Source organism: Aspergillus sclerotioniger (genome assembly GCF_003184525.1).
Source record: "Aspergillus sclerotioniger CBS 115572 chromosome Unknown BO94scaffold_3, whole genome shotgun sequence".
Classification (NCBI taxonomy): domain Eukaryota; kingdom Fungi; phylum Ascomycota; class Eurotiomycetes; order Eurotiales; family Aspergillaceae; genus Aspergillus; species Aspergillus sclerotioniger.
Genome location: NW_020290993.1, coordinates 1,085,173 through 1,107,593, shown reverse-complemented (window position 1 = coordinate 1,107,593; position 22,421 = coordinate 1,085,173). Strand labels below are relative to the sequence as shown.

Below are 22,421 nucleotides of genomic sequence, written 5' to 3'. Positions count from 1 at the left end.
GTACACGTTCAGTCTCATCCATCATCATCAACACCCACTGAACTTTTCTCGCCAGCCGCAGACCATCACGGACGGAGCTGGACCTAAAACTCCACAATGGTATCGCCTCTACGCTTTCCGCGCAGGTTGTACAGACCCTGTTTCCGTTAACATCCTCACCAAATAACCCAATTATATCAGATACCCAACCACATACATCAGTCTTGTAGGCAACGTAGCCCAGAGAACTCGGGATCAGGACCATGTAGAGGAACGAGAACCAGGCATGACGCGGCGTCCACCGGAAGTACTTGTAACGGTTGGCAGTGAGGTCTGCTGGGGTTAGATACCAGTAATGCGACGAGTCTCATTGGCGGAGATCAGGGAACGGACCGTAGTATTTCTGGAGTGCCGGATCAAGGATCAGGGCTGCGGAGGTGTTAGTATAGGTAGGCTTGGAGAGGAATTGGGGTGGGACGTACACTTGCTGGGGCCGGCCATGGTTGCGGTTGTGGTTGGTGGTTGAATGTGCTGGTGATGGATGATGTTGAAGTGAGGCGGTCATGTGATGGATGTGGATGAGTCAGCGTGCATTGCATAGTCATGTAGTTGTGCATTATGCAGTTATACAGTTATGCATATCATGCAGCATGGTACAACAGTACTCCATACAGAGTAGTCGTAGATAAGATATAGATCCAGACTACAGCATTATAGCTACCTGCATAATACTTCACATAATTCTGTATATCGTATATCATTCATCGAACTCCTGCTACTGCTATCTCCTCCTACAAATCACAAAAATGGGTGCCCCACCATGGCGTCACAGAACATCCGAGGTTGAGTCTGCATTCATCTCAATCACATTCTCGGTCTAGACTAGAGCTGTACCTAGGTTCATACTACCCCTATCTCAGCACTTACACCTATACTTATATCTTATCACTCCCTCATACCATCACTACCACTACCACTACCACCACCAACACCAACACCAACACCACCATCACCATCGCCCAAAATGACCGACCCCAACAAAGGCACCAAACTCACCCTCTACTGGTACCCCAATCCCCCTCCCCCCAATCCCCTCAAACCCTCACTAAACCCCAAGAACCAGGCTCTCCCAATCCCGCTCCCACCGAATCCTCTTCCTCCTCGAACTTCTACACCTAACCTACGACTTAAAAATCTACCACCGCGGCCCGGACAAGCTCGCACCCCCCGAGCTCAAAGAAATCCACCCGCTCGGAAAATCCCCTCTCATGACAATCGAGCCCCCGAACAGCACCTCTCCAATCGTGCTCGCCGAATCAGGCGTCATCATCGAATACCTCCTCGAGCATTTCGGCTCGAACGCGGAGAAACCACTCATTCCGAAACGGTACAAAGAAGGGAATGAGGGCATGGTGGGCCAGGAAACTGAGGAATGGATGCGGTATAGATATTACATGCATTATGCGGAGGGATCTCTGATGCCGTTTTTGGTGATGCAGTTGGTTATGGATAGTATGTTTTTTCCCCCTCCCCTTATCCCTATTCTTGGTTGAAGATGGGAAAGGATGGTTGTGCTAATGGTGGTGGCGGTGGTGATGGTGATAGCTGTGAAAAACCCCCCCAGAATGCCCTTTTTCATCAAGCCTCTTCCGCGCCTTGTAGCAGGACAAGTGGAAAATGCTTTCTTGACGCGGAATATCACCGCGCATTTGGAGTTTCTGGAGGATCAGTTGAGGACGAGTCCTCAGGGTGGCAAGTATCTCTGTGGGACGGAGTTGACGGGGGCGGATATCATGATGAGTTTTCCGGTGATTGCGATGGCGGGGAGGGTGGATTTGAAGGGGTTTCCGTTGTTGAAGGGGTATGCGGAACGGATGCAGTTGGAGGAGGGGTATTTGGCTGCTGTTAGGAAGGTCGAGGAGATTGATGGGAAGTTTGATGCTTCGTTGTAGTTTTAGCTTCGTTTTGAAGGTTATGGGTTGGTTTGTATGTGCTGTTATGGTATGTTGTTTTATGTGATGTGATGTGATGTAATGTAATGAGTGTATTTAGGTAATTATATGTTCAGTTTGTATTGTGGTGCTGGGAATGATGGATTAGTGCAGTGCAGTGAAGGCATCATCTCCGTCCAATAGCCTCAACCTCGACCCCCAGCTTCTGCAGTTCTTTTCCGTCCAGACACCCCCGGCCGTCAAACACCCATTTCGGATCTTTCAAATTGTATGCGATGCGCGCCCACTCCAATGGCTCGCTGGCCACCCGTGGAGCCCGGGACCGGCATGCTGTGCAGTCATCACCGCAGACATCCTGCGGTGTCAGTCGGTAGGTCATCCTATGGAACACCCATGTATCGTCCTTAGGCGCGGGAGATAACATCTCGTCAAGACTCTCATACGCGTCGGAATCAGAGCGTGACCCCGTGCGCTTCCGGCCGTTCTTGAACTGGTCGCAGTCGGTCATCACGAGGACCGCGTGCGCCTGCGAGCAAGCCAGGTATGGATCGGTCAGGATCTTCACCCTCGTAGAGACCATCTCAGCACCGCAGGCAGCTTCGAGTTCTCGCAGGATGTCCTCCTCGTGGCAGAACAGATCGAAGATGGCTATCTCCGCGGGCCGCTCCTCCAGTAGCAACCGGATCACGTCGACAACAGGAGACTCACGTGTATCTCCCGTGTCCTTCTTGAATGCAAACCCTAGCACGGCGATCTTTCGGCCGGTCAAATTGCCATCGAACCGTTCGATGACTCGCCGTGCAAACCGCACGCACTGGTACTCGTTCATAGCGTTGACCTGGCGCCAGTAGTGTGCCACTTCTTCTAATCCTAGCGACTCGGCCAAGTATGCCAGACTGGCAATGTCCTTGCGGAAGCAGGACCCTCCGAACCCGACTCCCGCTTTCAAGAACTGGGATCCGATCCGCGCGTCCATGCCAATGGCGCGAGCCACCTGGTCGACTTCCGCCCCGGTCTTCTCACAGATGGCGCTGATCGAGTTGATGCTGCTGATGCGCTGCGCCAGCATCGCGTTAGCGACGAGCTTCGCCAGCTCCGACGACCATGCGTTGACCTGGAGGATCCGAGCGGGCGACACCCAGGATGCGTATAAATGTGCCAGCATGCGGGCAGCACGGCGACCAGACTGGGTTCCAGAGGAACCGATGAGGACGCGGTCCGGGCTGACGAGGTTCTCAATGGCTGAGCCTTCGGATAGGAACTCGGGGTTTGAGAGCACTTCGAACGGAACACCGGGGCGCAGGGTGGTTAACTATACCGTCAGAACTATCAGATATCATAGAAACAACCAGACATACCATTTGTCGCACCCTCTCTGCCGTTCCACACGGCACAGTGCTCTTCTCTACAACAGTTGCCCCCGGCTTTGCATGCAGCGCAATCTCCTGCACGGCCCCATCGACCGCAGTCATGTCGGTAGCTCTGCCCGCGCCCAGACCGAATGTCTTGGTAGGCGTGTTCACCGCTAGAAACACCATATCGGCTTGAGCAATGGCCGTCGAGTCGCACGTGAAGAACAGATTGGGCTGTCGTCTCGAGTACGCCTCGTTCGCATCCGCGACATCGGAGCCATCACGCGTAGCCCGAACTACATTGTACAGAGTGGGTTCATGTACCGGCAGATGGGATGACTTCCAGCTTTGGATGCGACGTGGGTCTCGGTCTAGCACCGTCACCTCGACAGATGGATTATACAGGGCGAGAATCGCGGCCGTAGGTCCGCCTGTAGAATTAGTTTCATCACGAAAACGAACAGTGCATCTCAGAAGCCTACCGACGTATCCTGCACCCACTACACATACGCTCTTGACGCGGTCGTCCGACAAGAGTTGCGAGCCGGCGCTCGCTGCATCAGGCGAGGAATGCACCACATCGTCTATCTTTGCAGCGCGAAACAACGGACTCGACGCCGCAGTGGTCGGACAAGTCGAGCTGTCATCCAAGCTCCATTCAAGGGAGCTCCGTGGCGAAGAAGCGACATCCATTACGACTGGGTGCTCTGGTGTAACCGTCCGGAAAATATCCGCCCTCACACGTAGATCTATCTAGGGAGAGGCAGGAGAAGAGGGGCGTATAAGCATCTCCCCGCACCTGGCACTGCAAGGTCATCCCTCAGCAGATAAGCGCTGGAACAGGGGTCCATAGTGGTCGCGCGCCTTGCCCGCATGGCAGTGGACGGAAACGTGATAAGCAAACAATGCGCTCGGGATCGCCACAGCCAGCAGATCGGTTGCCACAAAGTGGCATGGGTTGATGCACGCGGGGGGCATCACGGACTGCCACTGGGCCAGCATCTCGGGGGATGCAGGAGGATGCGTCGAGAGCGAGAAGGAAGGGAGGTCGTGCCGGTTGACGACAGAGACATTCTCCCCGGCCCACGTGCCCGCGTCCAGCACAGTGACACGAACACCGTACAACTCCCATTTCTGCGTTGCGGCACCATCTCCATGGGTCATCTGGAGACTGCACATTACCAGCCATCACCGCTGCACTCTGCGACCGCAATGCGCCAAACATAAGTACGTGCCTCGGGCACGCAGTGCCTTGATGGCCTGTCCACAGTTGCCCGCCATGCCGTCCTTCAACCCCCCATCCGATGACTTTCCCAGCATCCTCAAAGGAAAGAGGATTCTCCTGACCACCGAGTCATTGGGGCCTGTCAATGGCGTCAGTCGCACGACAGGCAAACTGATTGAATATCTCCGTCGCAATGGCGTCGACCTGGCTGTGGTTGCGCCGGACTTTGCCGGTCAACCATCACCATCACCATCATCACTATCATCATCATCACAAGCACAAGAACAACAAACCCTTCGTCTTCCCGGGTATCCCCTCCCCTACAATCCAGACCTCTCCCTGGTCTATCCCTTCCATCTAGTCAACAATATCTTCACGCAAACCTTCCAACCGGACCTGATCTACATCGCCAGCCCGGCCTCCCTGGGCTTCCAGATCCTCCTCCAACTGCGCCAACTACACAACCCCCCGCCAACTTTATTGAACTTCCAAACCGACCTCTCCTCCTACAGCGAGATCATCTTCCCCGGATGCCTCGCCCGCGTTGCTGTCTGGCTCCTCTCCATAGTGCAGGGCTACCTCTTCACCCACCCAAGCATCCACACAATCTTCTACCCCTGCAGCGCCGTTCTCACTTACCTCAAAACCACACATATGCCACTTTCCCGAACCTACCGTCTTGGCCGAGGCGTCGACACTACTCTCTTCCACCCCTCCCACCGCTCTCTTTCCCTCCGACAGACCCTAGCTCCCAATGGCGAAACCATCCTCCTAACCGTGTGCCGTCTAGCGCCCGAAAAGGGCTTCGAGTTCCTCGCTGACGCCATTATCTCCCTCCTCACCAGTACTGCTAAACCACCAGCATTCAAACTAGTCATCGTTGGAGGAAACCGTAACCCGGCTGTTACATCCCGGATTCAGGCCCTTTTCTCCGCCCCGGCAATCAAAGACCACGTCGTCTTCCTGGGCTTCTTGACTGGGATAGATCTAGCCCGTGCATACGCCTCTGCGGACCTCTTCCTGCACTGTTCCATCACGGAAACCTTCGGGCTAGTCGTGCTGGAGGCGATGGCAAGTGGATTACCCGTTATCGCGCGAGATCAAGGTGGTCCGTCGGATATCGTCCGGAACCAGGAAACAGGGTATTTGGTTCCGCAGACAGATGTGGCAGTGTTTGCAGGGTTGGTCGGGGAGATGGTTCGGGATGAGAGACTCAGGGGAAAGTTGGGGGTTAAGGCGCGGGCATATGCGGAAGAGATGACCTGGGAGAAGATTAATCGGCGGGTGGCGGGGAGGATGGCGGATGCGGTGGAGAGGAGTGCGGTAGAGGTGGGGACTGAGACGGCATTGTTAGAGGGGGGAAGTCGTATGGGGCTGTCGATAGGGGAGAGGATTCGGCTCGGGCTCGCAGTGGGTGTCGTGTATGCGATGTGGTTGGTGGCGGTGGTGCCCTTGATTGTGCATGGGCAGCGCATGGTGCCGAGGCTGTTGCGCAGAGTTCCCCTGCTGGGACGATTAATTCCTGCTTCTTACTAGAGGTCTGTTATGATGGCGTTAGATAGAATACATGTTAGATGAGAGCAATAGATTAAAGCGTATATGCAACAGCGCCGGTCTGTCTGTCTATAACATGCGCGCATTTATATACAGGATATCTTTATGATGGCTGCCACATTGTTCAGTGGCGGTACATCAGCAAGCAATATAATATCCATGGAGACTCGACCATTAGCTGAACTTCCGCTTGATCTCCTCCTCGCTGAACCGTCGGGTCTTCCGACGCAACATCTCCGCCAGCTCATCGTGCGTCATCCCGATCTGGTCGCCCATCGGGACCAGACACTTGGCCAGGTACCGGTAGTTCTTGCACATCAGGCATACTGTGATCATAATGTAGTCAATATTGCGGAAGACCAGCGCGTGCTCGGCGGCGTAGCGGTCCTTTTGGCGGAGGAAGGCCACGGGGTGGTCGCGCCAGTGGCGGCGGGGGTTCAGGTGGTGGGAGGTGTGGTAGCCGTCGTTGTAGCAGAAGCGGTTGCTCTGGATGGATTAGTATGGCATGAGAGGAGATGAATGAAAGCAAAGCGTGGGCAAACATACTGCTACGTCAATCAAAGTAATACTCGACCGAAAGTCCGAGTTGGGATCTGTCTCATCGACAAATGCATGTTGTCCCCAGTTGCCCACCATGAGACCCACGCGTAGCTGCAGGAATGGAAGAACAAAGACAAACAGCGTGGCCCTCCAGCTGACGTAGTTCCACATCAGGTACATCATCAGGTAGCTGCCGATCTCCCAGAATGCGGCCTTGAGGGCGAAGTAGACCTTGCCCTTGCGCAGGAAGTAGGTGGGCAGTTCCAGCCAGATGAAGAGATAGAAGCGGCCGACGTAGCAGGCAAAGTCGGCCAAGCTGTCACGCTGATACCGAATGGTCGAGGAGAGATCTTCAGGTCCGTTGCCTTCGACGTGGTGGTGCTTGACATGGTGGTAGTAATAAGAGTTCCAAGTGTGCCCCATCAGCGGGTCCGTGATGTAGGGGAACAGCAGATCGAACAACCACCAGAAGCGCTTCTTCAGAATCCCACCCATATGGATGTGCTGGTGCATCATCAGGGTGTAGGTTCCTACGTACCAGGATTGCATGAGCCAATGAAGGACGCCATGCACCCAATGGAAGTTGCAGAAGAGATAGATAGCACTTGGGATAGAGGTTGCGAAGTAGAGCAGGAGATGCGTGAGCATGACCACGTCGGTGTCCACACGGACGATGGAACGTGCGGTCTTGATATAGGGTTGCAGCACCCATTTATCCAGAAGAGGATGAAGCTTGACATCTTTCAAATCCCAGAAGAACCAGACCGTGGGGACAAAGTCGGCATGCTGGGGGTCATTGAAGGCCTCCAGTTTGCTGACGGTCGCGTCGGCATCTGAGTCCGCATGTGTTTCAACCGCTGGGTGTAACAATTAGCAAGATACCCGGGACAGCAGCGGCAAGGAGGCTATAGAGGTGGGTGTACCTGATCTCCTCTTTTTGGGGGGTGCCTGGCTATCCTTGAGCAACTCATCGAGGACCAGCCGATCGGGCGCTGTCAGGTACGGGTTGATATAAGTGGCGGGGTCCACCATGGTGAAAGAGAGGAACGAAGAGGTTGGCGGCAAACGAATGAGGTTCTGGCCCAAAAATCCTGTTGGAGGTGACAATGGAACAAGCTTTAACAAACCCGGAGAAAAGGGGGTGGGACCACGCTGACAGTCGAGGTGTCCACTTCAGCTGCAACTTGCGACCCGTCGAGGTCTAATGCATCCGGATTTACCGCAACGGCTGGAGATCTATCAGGCCATGCTTACACTTGACCGGACGCAAGATAGCTTAGTGTTGTCGATATAGGTAGTAATTGTTGGGTGGCTGTTTCTTCCGACGACCTGGCGGTACAGACTCGCAGAGACTTTTGGTGGGGTGGGCCGATCAGCATCATGATGAGCCCGGGAATCCAGGGATCTCGCTACCTGTCAGATTTTTTGTTCTGTCGGCTCTCTCGGCTGGAATGTGTAACGATACTTGATCGGTCGCTCAGGTATCTTGCAGTCTCCAGATCCGAGGCCTTCCACTGGGGGGATGGAGAATGGAGATGCCCACTTGGCGGCGGAGATGCGCGTCGCTTTTCCGAAAACAGCAAGTCCCGATATAGCTCGCGTCTCCCCGCCGATCATTGGCCTTACTTACTATTTCCCAATGCTTCAAGTTGAGTTGGTCAAGTAAGCATGGTTCAGGGACATGGGAATGTCTCAACTCTCAAGGATGAATTAAGCTCATCCACAAAACGTTCCATTGGACGAGTACAGGCAGTCAAACCACCAATTCAAATCGTGCCTGACTAGCCTCGATCTCGATCATAACATACACAAAACCTACTAGCAGTCACCCCGCATAAGCATAAAGGCCGATATCAAACATAGACCGAAACATTAAACCTAGACAATACACAGTAGGTAACTTTACGACCAACCCAGAATAAGCTCGGACAAAGTTACACTCCACGATTCACTACGTCATCCATCCCCTCACGTACAACATGTACAACTCCCCTCCCAACCTCACATCCCATCCTCACCACCTCCCCCATCACCAAACCACAGCCCATCTAAACAGTCACTACCAAAATGGAACTCACCCTCTTCTCCGCCAAATCCTACGACAAGCACTACTTCACCCAAACCCTCCAAACCTTCAACCCTCCCCTCTGCACCCTAACCACCCACCCCTTCGCCCTAACCTCCTCCACCGTCTCCCTCGCCCGCACCAGCACCGCCATCTGCGTCTTCGTCAACGACACCCTCGACGCCCCCGTTCTACACGCTCTCCACAGCTACGGCGTCCGAGCCATCCTCCTCCGCTGCGCCGGCTACAACAACATCGACCTCCCCCTTGCCGAATCCCTCGGCTTCTTCGTGGCCAATGTCCCCAGCTACTCCCCCGAAGCGGTCGCCGAGTTCGCCGTCGCCTTGATCCAAACCCTGAACCGCAAGACACACCGCGCCTATAACCGCGTCCGGGAGGGTAATTTCAACCTCGAGGGGTTCCTGGGCCTTACACTCCACAAGAAAACAGTGGGGGTTGTGGGTTTAGGACGAATCGGAATGTCTTTTGCGCGGATCATGAAAGGGTTTGGATGTACGCTTCTCGGCGCGGACCCGTTCGGCGGGGCGGAATTCACCCAGGAACTAGGCGGCGAGTATGTCAGTCTCGAGGAGTTATTGGGCCGGAGTGATATTGTGAGTTTGCATTGTCCGTTGACGGAAGGGACGAGACATATCATCAATAAGGAGAGTTTGGAGTTGTTGAAGAAGGGGGCGATGGTGGTGAATACGTCGAGGGGTGGGTTGGTGCATACGAGGGATGCGGTGGGGGCGCTGAAAGATGGTAGGTTGGGTGGGTTGGCGTTGGATGTGTATGAGGAAGAAGGGGATTTGTTTTATAATGATCATTCGGCGGAGATTATTCACGATGATACGCTGATGCGGTTGATGACGTTTCCGAATGTTTTGGTGTGTGGGCATCAGGCGTTTTTTACGAAGGAGGCGTTAGGGGAAATTGCCCAGGTGACGTTGGGGAACTTGGAGGATTTCTTGGCTAAGAGGTCATGTAGGAATTCATTGGTTAGGGAGGGGCATTTGTTGGTGGAGGGGGATAAAGAGCCGGTGAGGTTGTAGGGGGTTCGTTGGGATAGGGATTGGTACTGGGATATTGTGTGAAGAGCAGTGGCTTTCTTGTAAGTGGATGATCTAGTTGTATCTGCATCTTAGTATTCTAATAATCTGGGATCATCAGTTTTCTACCCTCTCGACATCTCTGGCTAACAGAGTTAGCAGGCCCTCTAAACATCATATTCAAAGCCCGGACTTGGCAGGCTGAGAGAGGGCCACTGGGCACATCTACTCCATTATACCCATCGCATCTAGGATCAGACAATGTAGTGATCTGCCCATCGCAAGTACAAGTACATGAAGGATGCGGGCGATATCCACATTTATCCCAACATTCTTTCCTGTGAGTAGTTATTATTAGGCCTGGCATTTATGAGTTAATGCAACTTACGACAATTCACATCCACCTGTGGAGGTAAACGGATATTCCTCGTCACCGGGTAGGTAGTAGTCATTTGCTCCCTCCATATATTCAGTGTAGTCTAGCATTTCCACGATCATGTCGTAGTCTGGGGGATCAATCATATAAGATTTCAACAGATCTTCTTCCCGGAAACACGGTCTGTCGATGTGTTTCTCGATTCTTCGCGCTATGCCGATAGCAGCCACATAAGATGGGTCAATAACCGCCCGGAGCAGCGGCCTCCATTCCTCTGGGAGGGCAAGGTAGATGGCCTGTTTCATCGCATGCATCTCTTCCTGCGGTGCTTCCCCGCTCAGAACAACTGCTCCAAAAGACTCAGTCATGTCATAGGTGAAGTTATCCTCTATAAAAGCCCAAAGTATTTGTTGGAATCTATAGAGGCCGGACTGGACATTTGATTAGCTTTAGCTCACAAGTAGCACAGTATAACAGTTGCCATGGGCTGTTGACCTTTTCTTCAGACTCATCATACTCATATGCAGTTACCACATGCTGCCCATCATAGATTCTGACGACATATTCGTCAACATAACCCACCCATAAGTTGACCAACCCCTCACGACCAATGTCTATGAAGAATATCGAATGGCTTTTGAGATACAAATCACAGCTCTCGGGGAGACTGAATCCTGCACATGTGTCAAGGCGATAGGCATCCCGCACCGCATCTAGATAGTCGGATCTGTACAAGCGATAATCCATGCTCGTTACATTTGTTTCAAAAACCGAGTCACAGAGATGGTTCCAAGAAACCGTGTCCAGGCCACGTGGAAGACTATATGCTGTGATGTTGATAGGCCGATGGAGATATTGGGCCGCTTGCTCCTTGACTTGATGAAGAAGAGCAGCGATCATCTCGGACTTGTCTGACGAGTAGCTAGGCGTGCTATGATCATTACTCAGAATATGTATTTCATCATCATAGCTACTATCATCCGCCTTTTTGTCAGTTGTCCTACGCTGCGCTACTCCATGGTCCTGTTGCTTACCGTCTGATCTTAGAATCAGCAAGTAGCTGTTTCATATGCTCCTGGTATTCTGGGGGCCCTTCTATCTTGACCAGAGGTATTGCTTCATCATCTCCGTTGACATAGGCTGCTGTGCTATCCATGACTATCAGTGTTGCAGTACGTGGCCGTAATTGGACATCGAACGTACATGTATGTCGGCCCAAGATTAATTCCTAGAGCTGTAATGTCACGAATTATTAAAAAAGCAGAGAGAGAATTGAATACGTGGCCGCTCTTACGATATTTATCTGAGGACACGACACAGACAACCAACTGCAAAACAATGCATAGCACAATGACTAGTCTCGCACGATCCAACATCGTTGTCTATTCAGAGACATGTCAATTTGAGGAGTGAGTTCGTCAATGAGACAACATAAGAAGGTATGATGATCGAAGAAGAGACGGTTGAGGTAGGGATGTCTAAAAGGTAGACGGAATTTGTGGTGGTACAACAAAGCTGGCCGGATGCTTCCAAATCATTCACGTCCCAACGGGCTCAGGCCTATCTCTTGCTTTGTTACCACCTGGCCCCTGTTAGCAATCATACAGGGAATGCAGCCATCTCTCTGATCTGTGCCTTTGGTTCAAAATCTCGATAATTCGACCCCTGGAAAGAAAAAACCGTCTCCAACTTAGATGTACTGAGATACTGAAGCACATGAACTGTATGGTATTTGCATTACTAACTTCATCTAACTGAAGCCAAAGAAGACTGCATTTCGAAGCTACCCATATCTAGTAATACGCACCAATGGCCCATAGGCTTATTTTTTAACTGGTCAGCGATGGCAGCCTAGTGGCACTAAGGCAGCCAACATGCACCTTCTCTCCCACTCCCATCCTGACGCTTCAATTATCGTACAACCCTCTAACCTTCTCGACTCTAAACGCATTGGTATTATCGTCCGACTTCCAGTTTTTTGCTTGGGTCTATCTATCAATTGCCCTTTTATCTTTCGTTCCCAAATCCCACTCATCAGCTCCCTTGCCATGTCTAACCAAATGGCAGTGCTACTATGAACGCGCGAACAGAGCCATGCGCGCCTTCAACAAGGCCCACGAACCTATCCTCAGGATCAGATAGTTCGACCTCTACATCAACATCAACAGCGTTGGCTCACTGAAAATTGTACCCAGCGATGCGTATGAACAGAATGAGTGGTACAGGTGGGTGTTCCAGATCCCGGGGTCCTCCCATTTCCGAGACAAAGGAAGCTTGGAAGCTAGCTACTGAAGGTAGAAAAAGCAAAACGTGTTCCGACGCGAAACTCACCACAAGCAGTCTGACCCATGTCCTCGATAGATTCTATAGCAAATCCACCACATGTACATTACTGACTCCAATCTATCATGTCTGACCCGGAATAAATGAATTCGACTTGTGTTTGAGCCTGCTACGGAGACACATATTGGATGACGGAGAGTTGAGCAAGTTATGGGTATTGTGTTGGGCCTACAAAGGTTTGCCTACGATACAGTGGGTTGAAGTCACAGTAAGGGGTATAACAATGCTTTTATGTATATCTTTACTAACACTAAACAATACCATTAGGGCAGGCTATTACATTACCGCCATATACTTTGAAGATCACCTATTCAGCCAAGGACATTACATGGCATCCTTCGCCAATGCATCACTATCAGGCTCGATTTCCTTGGGCCCGGTGTAGCTGCCCTGACGGATGAACCAGAATAGCGTGATAAAGATGGTGAATCCACCCGTGATCAGACAGGTGTAGTTCATCGTTTCGGCATCCACGGGCATCGAGAAGGGGAAAACGAAGATCACGATGAACACGATCATGTATAGGCAGGTGATGATGTTGACAATGTACCCCGTGATTCCACCCATCCAGAACCAGCCCCGGCGGACGCCCTGTCGGCCACGGAGCAAGTGCGGGAGAACGGCAGTGAGGTAGGAGAGGGTGGTCAGGACGACGAACGAGCTGACAAATGCACTGAATGCAGTCGAGTTTCCGACATAAATGCAGCCAAGGATGATGGCGATAACGCCGCAGACAAGGACAGAGTTGAGGGGGTTCTTGAACGTATGGTTGACCCGACCCAGGTAGCCGCTGAACGGCGTGGCACCGTCACGGGCCAGAGTCCAGAGCACACGACTCGATGTGAGATAGCAGCCAACAATGGCAACAAAGAGTGGCAGCATGGAGACGATGATCAGGCCGAGAGAGCCACCCCGAGAGCCGGTGATCTGGACGTAGATCTCGGTGAGGGGAAAGAGGTAAGGGGCATCGAGAACGGCATTCAGGTCGGTGATGCCGTAGAAGATAACAATGCAATAGAGGAGAGCAGTGAAGAAACCCATGACGTATTGAGCCAGCATGCCCAGGGGAATGTTCTTCCCCGGGTTGGGCACCTCCTCGGCCAGATGGGAGATGACATCAGGCGTTCCGACAGCGAAGGCGCCGTTGAGCATTCCCAGACAGAAGACGAAGCCGTCGCTACTATATCCAGCCTCGTTGAGCCAGTCGCGCCAGACAAAGTCGTTGGAGGCATAGGGCTGCCCGTTGACATGGGGCATCACGGCACAAACAATAACGGTGACAAGAAAGCCGCCGACGACCAGGAACCCGCCCAGCGATTCCACCATGGGCAGGGCGCGGTTAGCGAATGCGACCATGAAACAACAGGCTATGGAGCAAATCAGGTAGGCAATGAAGACATGCCAGCGCTGAATGACATATTCGGGATGAAACAAAGCGTATGCGGACACGACCTGGGTGCCGAGTATCTGAGTCGTCGAGGCAGCACCGAAGATCCAGGCTAGGAAGTTCCACCAGCCGGCGAAGAAACCGCAGACGCGACCATATTTTCCTGCCGTGATAGAGGCCCAGTGATACACTGCCGGTGTGAATCAGTTTCAGATTCCAGAGGTTATGAAGGGCAGGACGAACCTCCACCAGATGATGGCATGGACGAGGCCAGCTCAGCGAGGGATGCAGCGATGAACCAGTAAAAGACCGAGGCAGCGATCCTGTGAAACGATCAGCATCGATACTTGCACACAAGGCATTAGACGTACATCTCATAGATGACACCGGGTGGACCTCCATCATAGATGGCCGTGACCTAGAAACTGTCAGCGATCGGACGTCGGAAGAGGCAAATACTACATGACTCACGATACTTCCACCCAAAGCGATCCAGGTGTTCCCGCTGGTCAGGGCCAGCCCACAGATATTGATAAAGCCAAAATTGCGATCAAGTTCCTGCTTGTGACCGGAGGCGTTGATAGGTGCCGTCACTGATGACGGGCTGTCCGAATGTGATTCGGCCACGAGGGGATCGACATGTTGCTTGGGCTCGTGCTGGAACTCCATCGTGCTTGTCTTTCCAACCTTGGTGGACTCGCATAGATCGATAGCAGCGAGGGGTGGAAGGACTATTAAAGATCGGCCAGGAGCGCCGGTTCAGAATTTTCCGAGCTAAGGCACGATTAAATCCTCGCCTCAGAACCTAAATCATCAATTAAATGAGTTCAGGGATTCTGGCGGTTTATTGGCGACTCTGTCTCGATCGTACGACGGAGGAGCAAGGACGGCGTGTCCGTCTTGTCGCTAACACCGCGCGATCGGAAGCCAAGAGGACCGGTGCAAGCGACGGGTGAAGACATCAGATTGTGGATGGGTCGGCTTTTTAGTCCCTGCTTAGCTCTTGTCTAGTCGTCGGAGCTGAAAGTTTATTCGTGCGTTGGAGATTGCTTGGATATGGACTTTGCCCGAAGTCGAGCAGAGCAGGGATCGACAGCGTCCCATCCCCATCGTTCCATCGTTCTCCGTAGTATCGGGGAACGATGCATTATCGCCTAGGAGGAATGCACCAGGGATCTATCTATCTTGCTTGCATGAAGAACTGATATCTTCACGATAACCACCCCGCAACTTTTAAACAGACGTCAGCCCATTGTCCTTGTGGGATGCGATCGTTTCGTGGACCTCTACGGAGGACTCCAACCTTCACTTCGACCCCGGATTGAACCGTGGAAGCTGAACCAGAAAATGGGCATCACTTATTTGAGCATGCAAGGAACCATAGCCTGTCCACATTCAGTCACCATTCAGACAGCGAACCCTCTTGAATGATCTTCTGTTGGGTGTCTCCATCATGTCATCTCCAGCAAACAACATTCCTTAACCCCGAGACAGCAAGCGTTCTTGGTCAACATTCCGAGATGGACGCGGAAATGCTAACCGCATGACCGAGTGGTTCTATTTCTACTGCCGAATGATCGTCTATGTTGCCATCGTCCGTCACGCCGTCATGTTCTTGGCCCGGATCCTGCGTTCTGGCCTGTTAGTTCTGGCAGTTCCAGACACTGCACGCTTGCCACCGCGTCCTTGTCATGGCTTGAGGGGCGAAGGTGGCCGGCCCCCTCTCAGCGACAGGTTAAAGATTCACTCATGAGGCACTCTCAGAGCTGCTCTTCCTGCTCTTAATCTTCCGAGGTTGAACCGACGCCCGACAGAACAATCACTTTCATCTCCAATGTATGGTATATGACCACCCTCTGATTGCCAAGTAAATCAATCAAGCTTATAGTGAACCTAATTAATTTGACACAAAGCTAACTATAAAGCTAGAGGCAAAGAGTCTGTCCATCCGTTCCCACGGTTAACTCAAACTACGTAACCGGAAGTTCCGCCCGCAACATGTCTCAACTCAGCTCATCCTGAGTCGGTCAGCTTTCCCAATAATGTTCCAACACCGCGCATCCAGCTGAGGGGGGATGGAGTTTGGTCCCATTTAGCCTGCCATGGACCACGCCAGTTAAGCAACGAGGGCCGCATCCGGACCGGACCCCTGGAGCACAGATCACTCGGGAAGCCCCAGCCTCCGGTTAGACAAAGCAATTTGTCACAGCTATCGGCCATCATCCGTGATAAACACGCCTTGACTCCACTTCAACAGGCAGCTTCATCATGTTCGAACGTGATTCGCCCTGTCTTGATGCATAAATTGAGCTTGCAAACGTTGCGTAAGACAGAACTGCGCTAGTGAACTTCAATCCCCCGGGGTGGAGTTTGTAGCGCCTTCGGCACGCTTAGATTGAGACAGGTCGAAGTTTAATTCATTGCATTTGCTTCTGGACCTGTCTGTACCTGAGCCCGCACCGGGCTGGCCGGAAGTTAGCGGGTTGAGACCACAGGGCTGCAGTTTTTGCCTTGTGCTGACTGCTGTCGGCTCGTAAATTGCACGAGCAGGACCTGGTTCTGCAATCGCGGAATTATGGAAAGTTCCGATCTCTGTAGGTCATCTCGTCGGCTAAATTTGAGCCACCGTGTAGGAGTATCCCCGAGGATGCGATCTGCAGCTAATGAGACGAAGGGTGTTGAAACCAGCAGGATTTGTCAAGTTTCATAAAGTGTTTCGATCCTGGCTGCTGTTCCCGCCATGTAGCAACGGAAGGGATAAGTGCCGATCTATTTCCTCGTGCCTTTGCCCAGTGCTCGGCCGATACCTGCCCTGCTTGGACCCAAGGGGAAAAGTCTCCGATTCAAGCGCGAAGGCAAAGAGAATGACCAATCAGGAAGGCTTGATCGATACGCAACATTGCATGCTTTGCGACATGATATCGGTGACGAACAATAACCCTGCATAGCCAGCCATTTTTACTGGCCAAAAGTGCCAGAGGATCTGCCACCAACTTCATGTCCCATGAAGCCTTTCTACCAGGTTAACGGGGCAGAATGGACATTTCCGACACAGCTCTCTCCAAAACAGTTCTGATATGGGGCCTAACGTCGTCTGGGTGGCATCAAAAGTGCAGCCAAAGATCCTCGTTTAATTGACACTCTATGGTCAAGCTCATGGTAGGCTTGATGGATAGCAATCTAGAGCAATCTCAACGGGCAGATCTTGAATTCCGACAGATCAGTTCACTTGTCCTTCTCAATGAGATGCAGCCAAAACAAGCTTGCCATTCTTGAATGGTGGCAGCAGTCGCTCTTGATGCTACCCAGTTGAGTGTTTTCTGCGAAGCATGTTACTTCTCCGTTGGACCATACTGCCGGTTATGCACTTGACCATGTCTCCAGCTTTCTAGAACCAGTCTGGAGCACTTTGTCAAACTTCCCAGAACTGGGGCCTTGGCTTCAGAGACATTTTGTTCATGCTGCTGACCATCGAGACACGGGCGAGCTCAAGCCCATCTTTTCCTGACTGGAAGTACCCTTGCACCTAGGTCAAATGTTACCTCCGTTCAAGAGTTCCTGTATGACCTGATGGGGCCAAGCTTACATGACACACAGCCAGGATGCCTCTAATAGTGTGTATAGGCAATTCTGTTCATCTAGAGGGTATGGACGTACTTGAACTTGATGGTTCCCTGCCTCGGTTACTCTACTAGGCTTCTGTGTGGCATATCGCGTCGTCTGTACTCTCACATGCCAAACTGGTCCAAATTCTCCAATCTCTAGAGAGGGATGGTGTTGTTTGGATTTTCTTCCGAGATTGCAGAGCTTACGCATAATTCAGGTGAACACTAGATAAGCTGAGAGGCTTGACATGCGAGCCGCCTTTCCTACCAATCATCACAGTCGGCCGTATCTGTGTCACCGCATCCATTCAGAGGAGCACATGCTTTATTGGCCATACGTTAACGGTTTTCGTCATATCTGGATGTGGCTTGAGTGGACAATGGACAGATCTGGGGAGGGGTGCAGTCATTCGACTTGATTACCCAGGTCAAGGCGTCCCAGCGCCTTGGGGCCCGTCAGGCAAGCGATCGACTGTGAAGCAGAGCCTCTTGGTGTGGACATTCCGGTAAACTACAATGGGCCAGTCGAGGCTATTGTGCCATGGAGCTGTCATTCAAAGGACATGCCAGTGGCAGACGGACGCCATGCCTAGACCACCTGAAGGTCGGTCTTTCATTCCGGAACAAAGACCAGGCCGAGAATGAAGACTTCCAGATACGAGTACTAGGTCGGTCTAGCGATAACCTGCAATGCCCAACGACACCGTGCATGATCCTGGACAGTCACGATCCCTATCCGCTGCACTGTGCATCCTAGCACAGTGTGACCCCTCGCATACTCTGGATGACCTGTCGCAGGTTATCGCGAAGGCATAGGCGCGATAGCCCAGATTCACACGTGTCAAAGGCTAGGGATGAGTCGGAAGTGCGACCTACAAGTCCGACATGGTCGGACGAGTGAGATTTCCTGCGGAGTGGCAGATAGCATGTGGCCGAGCAGGTCCGCAGCAGGCTAAAGGCGGGGTATCCGCATCCATTAACTGGTAACCGCCATGAAGCTTATAGCGGTGACAGCTGGATGCAAGGCATGGGCCTTGGACGAAAACGGTCAATGCTCTATCTGACCTGTGCATACCCGGTGCGATGTTGGCATGATTCCGTTCAACGGGCGTAGTCTGCCTTGATCCCGAGCCCATCACCATTCTCACTTCTCAGATGACGCATGAATTGCATGAAGGGCAGACACGTGTCTGTCCATTTGGGTGCAGATCATGCTAGTGGACGGCCAGGCTCGGGACGTCCGCGATGCTCTCGTATCGAATCTGATCGGAACAAAAGAGGGGCAGCCGCATGTGACTCTGAATGCTGCAGACCCTGGTTGGCGTCGCCGAGTGCTGTGTCTCTTTGTCAGGCTGACCTGCCTGCCTACTCGGCCCGATCGTTGCACTTGTGGCTGATGCCCCCCCCCGCTTACGAGAGATGAAATATCAGAACTGGACAACGAGGGGGGAGCGCGGGGTTCTCCCGATCTTATCTCCAGCTACCAGGTTCTGCCAGCCATGTCGAGGGCATTCGAGACCGTCAATTCGGCCGATAAGCACTCCACCGAGAGGGATCACCGCGGCCAACTCACTCCCGGGTTAGATGCAGCAAATCCTCGACGCCAAATGCACCCGATCGATACTCGTGATGTCATGGCAGTTGAACTAGCGGGCATCACGGACAAACGCGGCTGCGCGAGGGGCTGAAAAAAAAAGTATAGAGGGGAGGGGTTATAGTGACTGGAGAGAAGAGAGGAAGGGAGAAAGAGAGGGGTAATCCAACCACCCCGCCATGGCGCTTTGGGCACCAACCCGCGCAGTAAACATTTCCATCCCTTTCAGTTTCAGCCCGTACAGAGTAGATACTATGAGAATCTAGCCAGAATCCAAACAAAGCCCCTCCTTCTCCCTTTGCTTCCAGGAATAAATATTCAATCCGATCGCTTACAAGCCCCCCTTTCCGCCATCCTAATGATGACCCGCTACAATACCTGCCTCTACCTACCACCGCCACAACAAAGACTACTACCAGCAGTCCACTAGCCAATTCGACGGGCTAGACGGGGCTAGAGCCCCGAACCCTGACAAATTCAATGGCATAATCCCCCGCTAAATATATTCCGCGTATCGATGCGCAAATTTTTCCGTCGGGATCTAGATCCATCCCATCCATCTTAAGTGCGGGAATTTACTGTGTCTTGTTTTTTTGTTGGACGGGGAGCCGACGGTAGTGGACTGTCAGGAATCAGGAATTAGGTAGTAGGGAAGTGGGAGTAGCGGGGTTTACTTCCTTGTTCTTCTTCCTTTGTAACCCTTGTTAGTGTTGGGGTCTAGGGTCTAGGGTCTAGTGTCTAGTGTCGGATGAGACGGAGAACTGAGAAGGGATGTTGTAGGTAGGGTTGGGGGCTGTTTGGGTTGAGTCTTTGACTTGGGGTCTGTGGTGATCTCAGTAGAGGATGTATTTCTCTATCTACCTAGGAGTGATATTGTTATCTTGAAAGATAATAGGTACTTACTCACTCACTCACTCACTCATCCACTCACATCGTATTCAACTCGATTGATGACTCTAATAGCTTCAATGTATCATATTTTCAACAAAATATCTATATCTACATCTTCCAAAGAAAATATCCAAATTCTAGATCGTATCTAGTACCTACCTCCCTACCTAACTGGGTATATTATCCTATACTAATGCCTAAGGCACAACCCCACCCACCACCCCAGGAAAACAATTCCAGATATGTCAGTGTCAGTGTCAAAGCACCTCAAAGCACCTACATACATACACACATACATACATACACCCTACAGACATCATGCACCGCACGCAACCCAACACCATCCTTCTTTTCCTTACCTGCCTTTGCTTTGAAGTAGCGTAAGCAGGTAGGTAGGTATGTATGTAGGTATGAAGTAGACTAGTTATGACAGATGATGCAAGGTTAAGCACGCAATGACACCTGGCAGACCGTGCGTATCTATCTATCTTCTTTACTTATCTGGGTTATCTTAGTGGTTGTTTTTTCTGACGTAGTGGTATCTGGGTGTGAATGGGTAGGCTTATTGATACGGAGGACTAGGTATGGGTATGGGTAAGGGTAAGGATGATATCATAGTTGAGGAGGGTGAGGCTCTGGTGTATCTAGTGATAAGTATGCATGGGTAGTAGTGGTAGTAGTATGTCGCTGGGTATGGGGTTTGATTGGTGGTGGTGAGGCCGGGGATTGAGGGGTTATTATTTGATGGGATATTGAGAGTCAGCGGAGTTGGGTGATTGGATTATCAAGTACTAGTATACTATTTCTAGTGAATGTTCTTGTTACTGGGTGGACTGGATAGTTGAGTTGGGTGTTGTTTGTAGATATATTTTGGTGTTAGAACGGTTCCTAGTGGGGATGAGTGCGATGCCAAGGAGGTGTACATTGCTCGAGTAGAATGTAGAGGGAACACTAAGGAGGGGATGTATATACTCGCTGTTTAGACTCCCTAGTGAATGCCATTGTACTCCTACCGAGTTGCAAGCGTTGGCAAGTGTTGGCATCAATAGATGTGACCTCGCCGAGATCCTCTCCAAGTATCTACGGAGTGGTACAGCAGCGACTAACCCGATCGAGTGCCGTGTGCAGCGATAGGCGAACCCCCCCAAAGATTGGACTGCAGCTGCAGCACCGTAAATCTCCTGTTGAGGTTGCACAACACATCCGCCCCAACTCTCCAGACTCGAAAATAGTCGACGATGCATCCAGCGGTTTCACTCATCAACCGGCCGAGTACATACGTACTCCACGCTATTTTAAGGTTGTAAACAGTAACGAGAATCAGTCTCCATCGCAAACATTGGTTCCGCGCACTGCCTATCTCCAGTCTAGTCGGTTCGGCTGTGTCTAGTGGCACGTACGCACCACTGACCACCCACTACGGATCGCTGGCTGCAACAGCTGTATACGTACTATGGCAGGCCCAGACGCCCACCGCCAGTGATCTTCGGATCATCGTTGTTCATCACCCCGATTTTGACTTTGGGGAAGGCTGAGGAGGGGCAAACCTCGGGCACGGAGGCTTCCACGAGTGTTCGATGAGATTACCGGTTTGGGATGGATCGACGAGCTGTCGAGTCCATCTGGTGAGAACCGTGGTTCGGGGCTGGGGAGGATGGAGGTGTCGGGTTGCGCGGATGCGGTAGAGTTTGGAGATGCCGAGATTTTTCCAGCTCTCCCCTTTGTCTGGTAGATGGTCCGGGGCCACTCTGTCAAAGGGTGATTGGTTGGTATATGATTGGCTTGAAGCTTCCTCCTCGTACTGTAGGTTGTTTTGGTTTTGCTCTCTTTGTACCGGAGCTCCGTTGGACTCAGGGGATAAAGGATGTACCTGCTTGCTGGAGGATCTGGCCTGTCGTCTTCTAATCTGATGGATCGCCCGTCTGGATGCTTGGCCTGGCGCTTAAACACGGAGTCGCCTCAGTTATCAGTCTGAACGCAGGTGCCTGCTCCTGGTTACATCCATGTTTGATGTCTAGCGGTCGATCCGGCGAAGCGCTTAAGCGGCCTGCTTCACAATGGCTCGAAATTGAGACCACCACAATTCCAGGCGCTTCCACATAACACCGGCGGCTATAGCAGTTCCCAGCGCCATCGTCGTCATTGCCTAAGCCGGACAATGCAATCCTGTAGGCTGGCAGGAGACATCCTGGATAGTCAGGTACTAGGCACATCCTGCCCGCCTGCCACCAGTCGCCTCCCGAGCTAGAGCTGCAGCGACAGGGATGTGATGGCCGAGGAAGACGCAGTGCATGTAAGTCCGCGGATGTCTTACATCCATGGCGGCGCCTGCACCAACCAGCAGGCGACCTGTCAGGAGTGGAATCCTCCACCAATTTAGGCTCACCGTAGCGGCTCCCACGCCGACTAGAATATTCGAGGCGGGATTCAGCTGGGGATTTCACCAACTGGGACACCGGGCACAGGGCACTGCACTGGCTGGGTGCCAGATGGCTGCTGCCTCGGTCGG

The 22,421-nt window shown here is 52.2% G+C and overlaps 9 protein-coding genes across 9 annotated transcripts; 3 read left to right on the top strand and 6 right to left on the bottom strand.

Moving 5' to 3' along the window:
* Positions 1-83: 83 nt before the first annotated feature.
* Positions 84-480, bottom strand: BO94DRAFT_581611 (NADH:ubiquinone oxidoreductase 6.6kD subunit; the record flags this gene model as incomplete). Its single annotated transcript, XM_025615417.1, has 4 exons — positions 84-137; positions 197-312; positions 373-408; positions 462-480. 4 exons carry the CDS (start codon positions 478-480, stop codon positions 84-86), a joined length of 225 nt encoding a protein of 74 aa, XP_025472035.1.
* Positions 481-687: 207 nt separating this feature from the next.
* Positions 688-1,995, top strand: BO94DRAFT_531199 (glutathione S-transferase). Its single transcript, XM_025610847.1, has 3 exons — positions 688-1,044; positions 1,103-1,491; positions 1,585-1,995. Exons 1-3 carry the CDS (start codon positions 1,004-1,006, stop codon positions 1,929-1,931), a joined length of 777 nt encoding a protein of 258 aa, XP_025472034.1. The 5' UTR covers positions 688-1,003; the 3' UTR covers positions 1,932-1,995.
* Positions 1,996-2,014: 19 nt separating this feature from the next.
* Positions 2,015-4,110, bottom strand: ugd1 (UDP-glucose dehydrogenase). The gene is made up of 2 exons (XM_025606237.1): positions 3,290-4,110; positions 2,015-3,243 (listed from the first exon to the last, which is right to left on the bottom strand). The coding sequence occupies exons 1-2, from the start codon at positions 3,974-3,976 to the stop codon at positions 2,098-2,100; spliced, it is 1,833 nt and encodes a 610-aa protein (XP_025472033.1). The 5' UTR covers positions 3,977-4,110; the 3' UTR covers positions 2,015-2,097.
* Positions 4,097-4,447, bottom strand: BO94DRAFT_581608 (uncharacterized protein; the record flags this gene model as incomplete). Its single annotated transcript, XM_025615416.1, has 1 exon — positions 4,097-4,447. One exon carries the CDS (start codon positions 4,445-4,447, stop codon positions 4,097-4,099), a length of 351 nt encoding a protein of 116 aa, XP_025472032.1.
* A 115-nt stretch (positions 4,448-4,562) lies between these two features.
* Positions 4,563-5,819, top strand: BO94DRAFT_446694 (glycosyltransferase family 4 protein; the record flags this gene model as incomplete). The annotated part of the gene is made up of 1 exon (XM_025607522.1): positions 4,563-5,819. A coding segment is annotated over one exon (1,257 nt), but the record flags the coding sequence as incomplete, so codon positions are not given.
* A 264-nt stretch (positions 5,820-6,083) lies between these two features.
* On the bottom strand, positions 6,084-8,108 carry BO94DRAFT_531195 (fatty acid desaturase). Its single transcript, XM_025610846.1, has 3 exons — positions 7,526-8,108; positions 6,609-7,459; positions 6,084-6,548 (listed from the first exon to the last, which is right to left on the bottom strand). Exons 1-3 carry the CDS (start codon positions 7,632-7,634, stop codon positions 6,237-6,239), a joined length of 1,272 nt encoding a protein of 423 aa, XP_025472030.1. The 5' UTR covers positions 7,635-8,108; the 3' UTR covers positions 6,084-6,236.
* Positions 8,109-8,586: 478 nt separating this feature from the next.
* On the top strand, positions 8,587-9,829 carry BO94DRAFT_531194 (2-hydroxyacid dehydrogenase). Its single transcript, XM_025610845.1, has one exon. The coding sequence runs from the start codon at positions 8,670-8,672 to the stop codon at positions 9,717-9,719; it is 1,050 nt and encodes a 349-aa protein (XP_025472029.1). The 5' UTR covers positions 8,587-8,669; the 3' UTR covers positions 9,720-9,829.
* Positions 9,830-9,841: 12 nt separating this feature from the next.
* On the bottom strand, positions 9,842-11,248 carry BO94DRAFT_620739 (uncharacterized protein; the record flags this gene model as incomplete). The annotated part of the gene is made up of 3 exons (XM_025616953.1): positions 9,842-10,523; positions 10,588-11,065; positions 11,127-11,248. 3 exons carry the CDS (start codon positions 11,246-11,248, stop codon positions 10,101-10,103), a joined length of 1,023 nt encoding a protein of 340 aa, XP_025472028.1. The 3' UTR covers positions 9,842-10,100.
* A 1,399-nt stretch (positions 11,249-12,647) lies between these two features.
* On the bottom strand, positions 12,648-14,787 carry BO94DRAFT_531193 (amino acid transporter). The gene is made up of 4 exons (XM_025610844.1): positions 14,294-14,787; positions 14,194-14,240; positions 14,066-14,145; positions 12,648-14,012 (listed from the first exon to the last, which is right to left on the bottom strand). The coding sequence occupies exons 1-4, from the start codon at positions 14,489-14,491 to the stop codon at positions 12,760-12,762; spliced, it is 1,578 nt and encodes a 525-aa protein (XP_025472027.1). The 5' UTR covers positions 14,492-14,787; the 3' UTR covers positions 12,648-12,759.
* Positions 14,788-22,421: the final 7,634 nt, after the last annotated feature.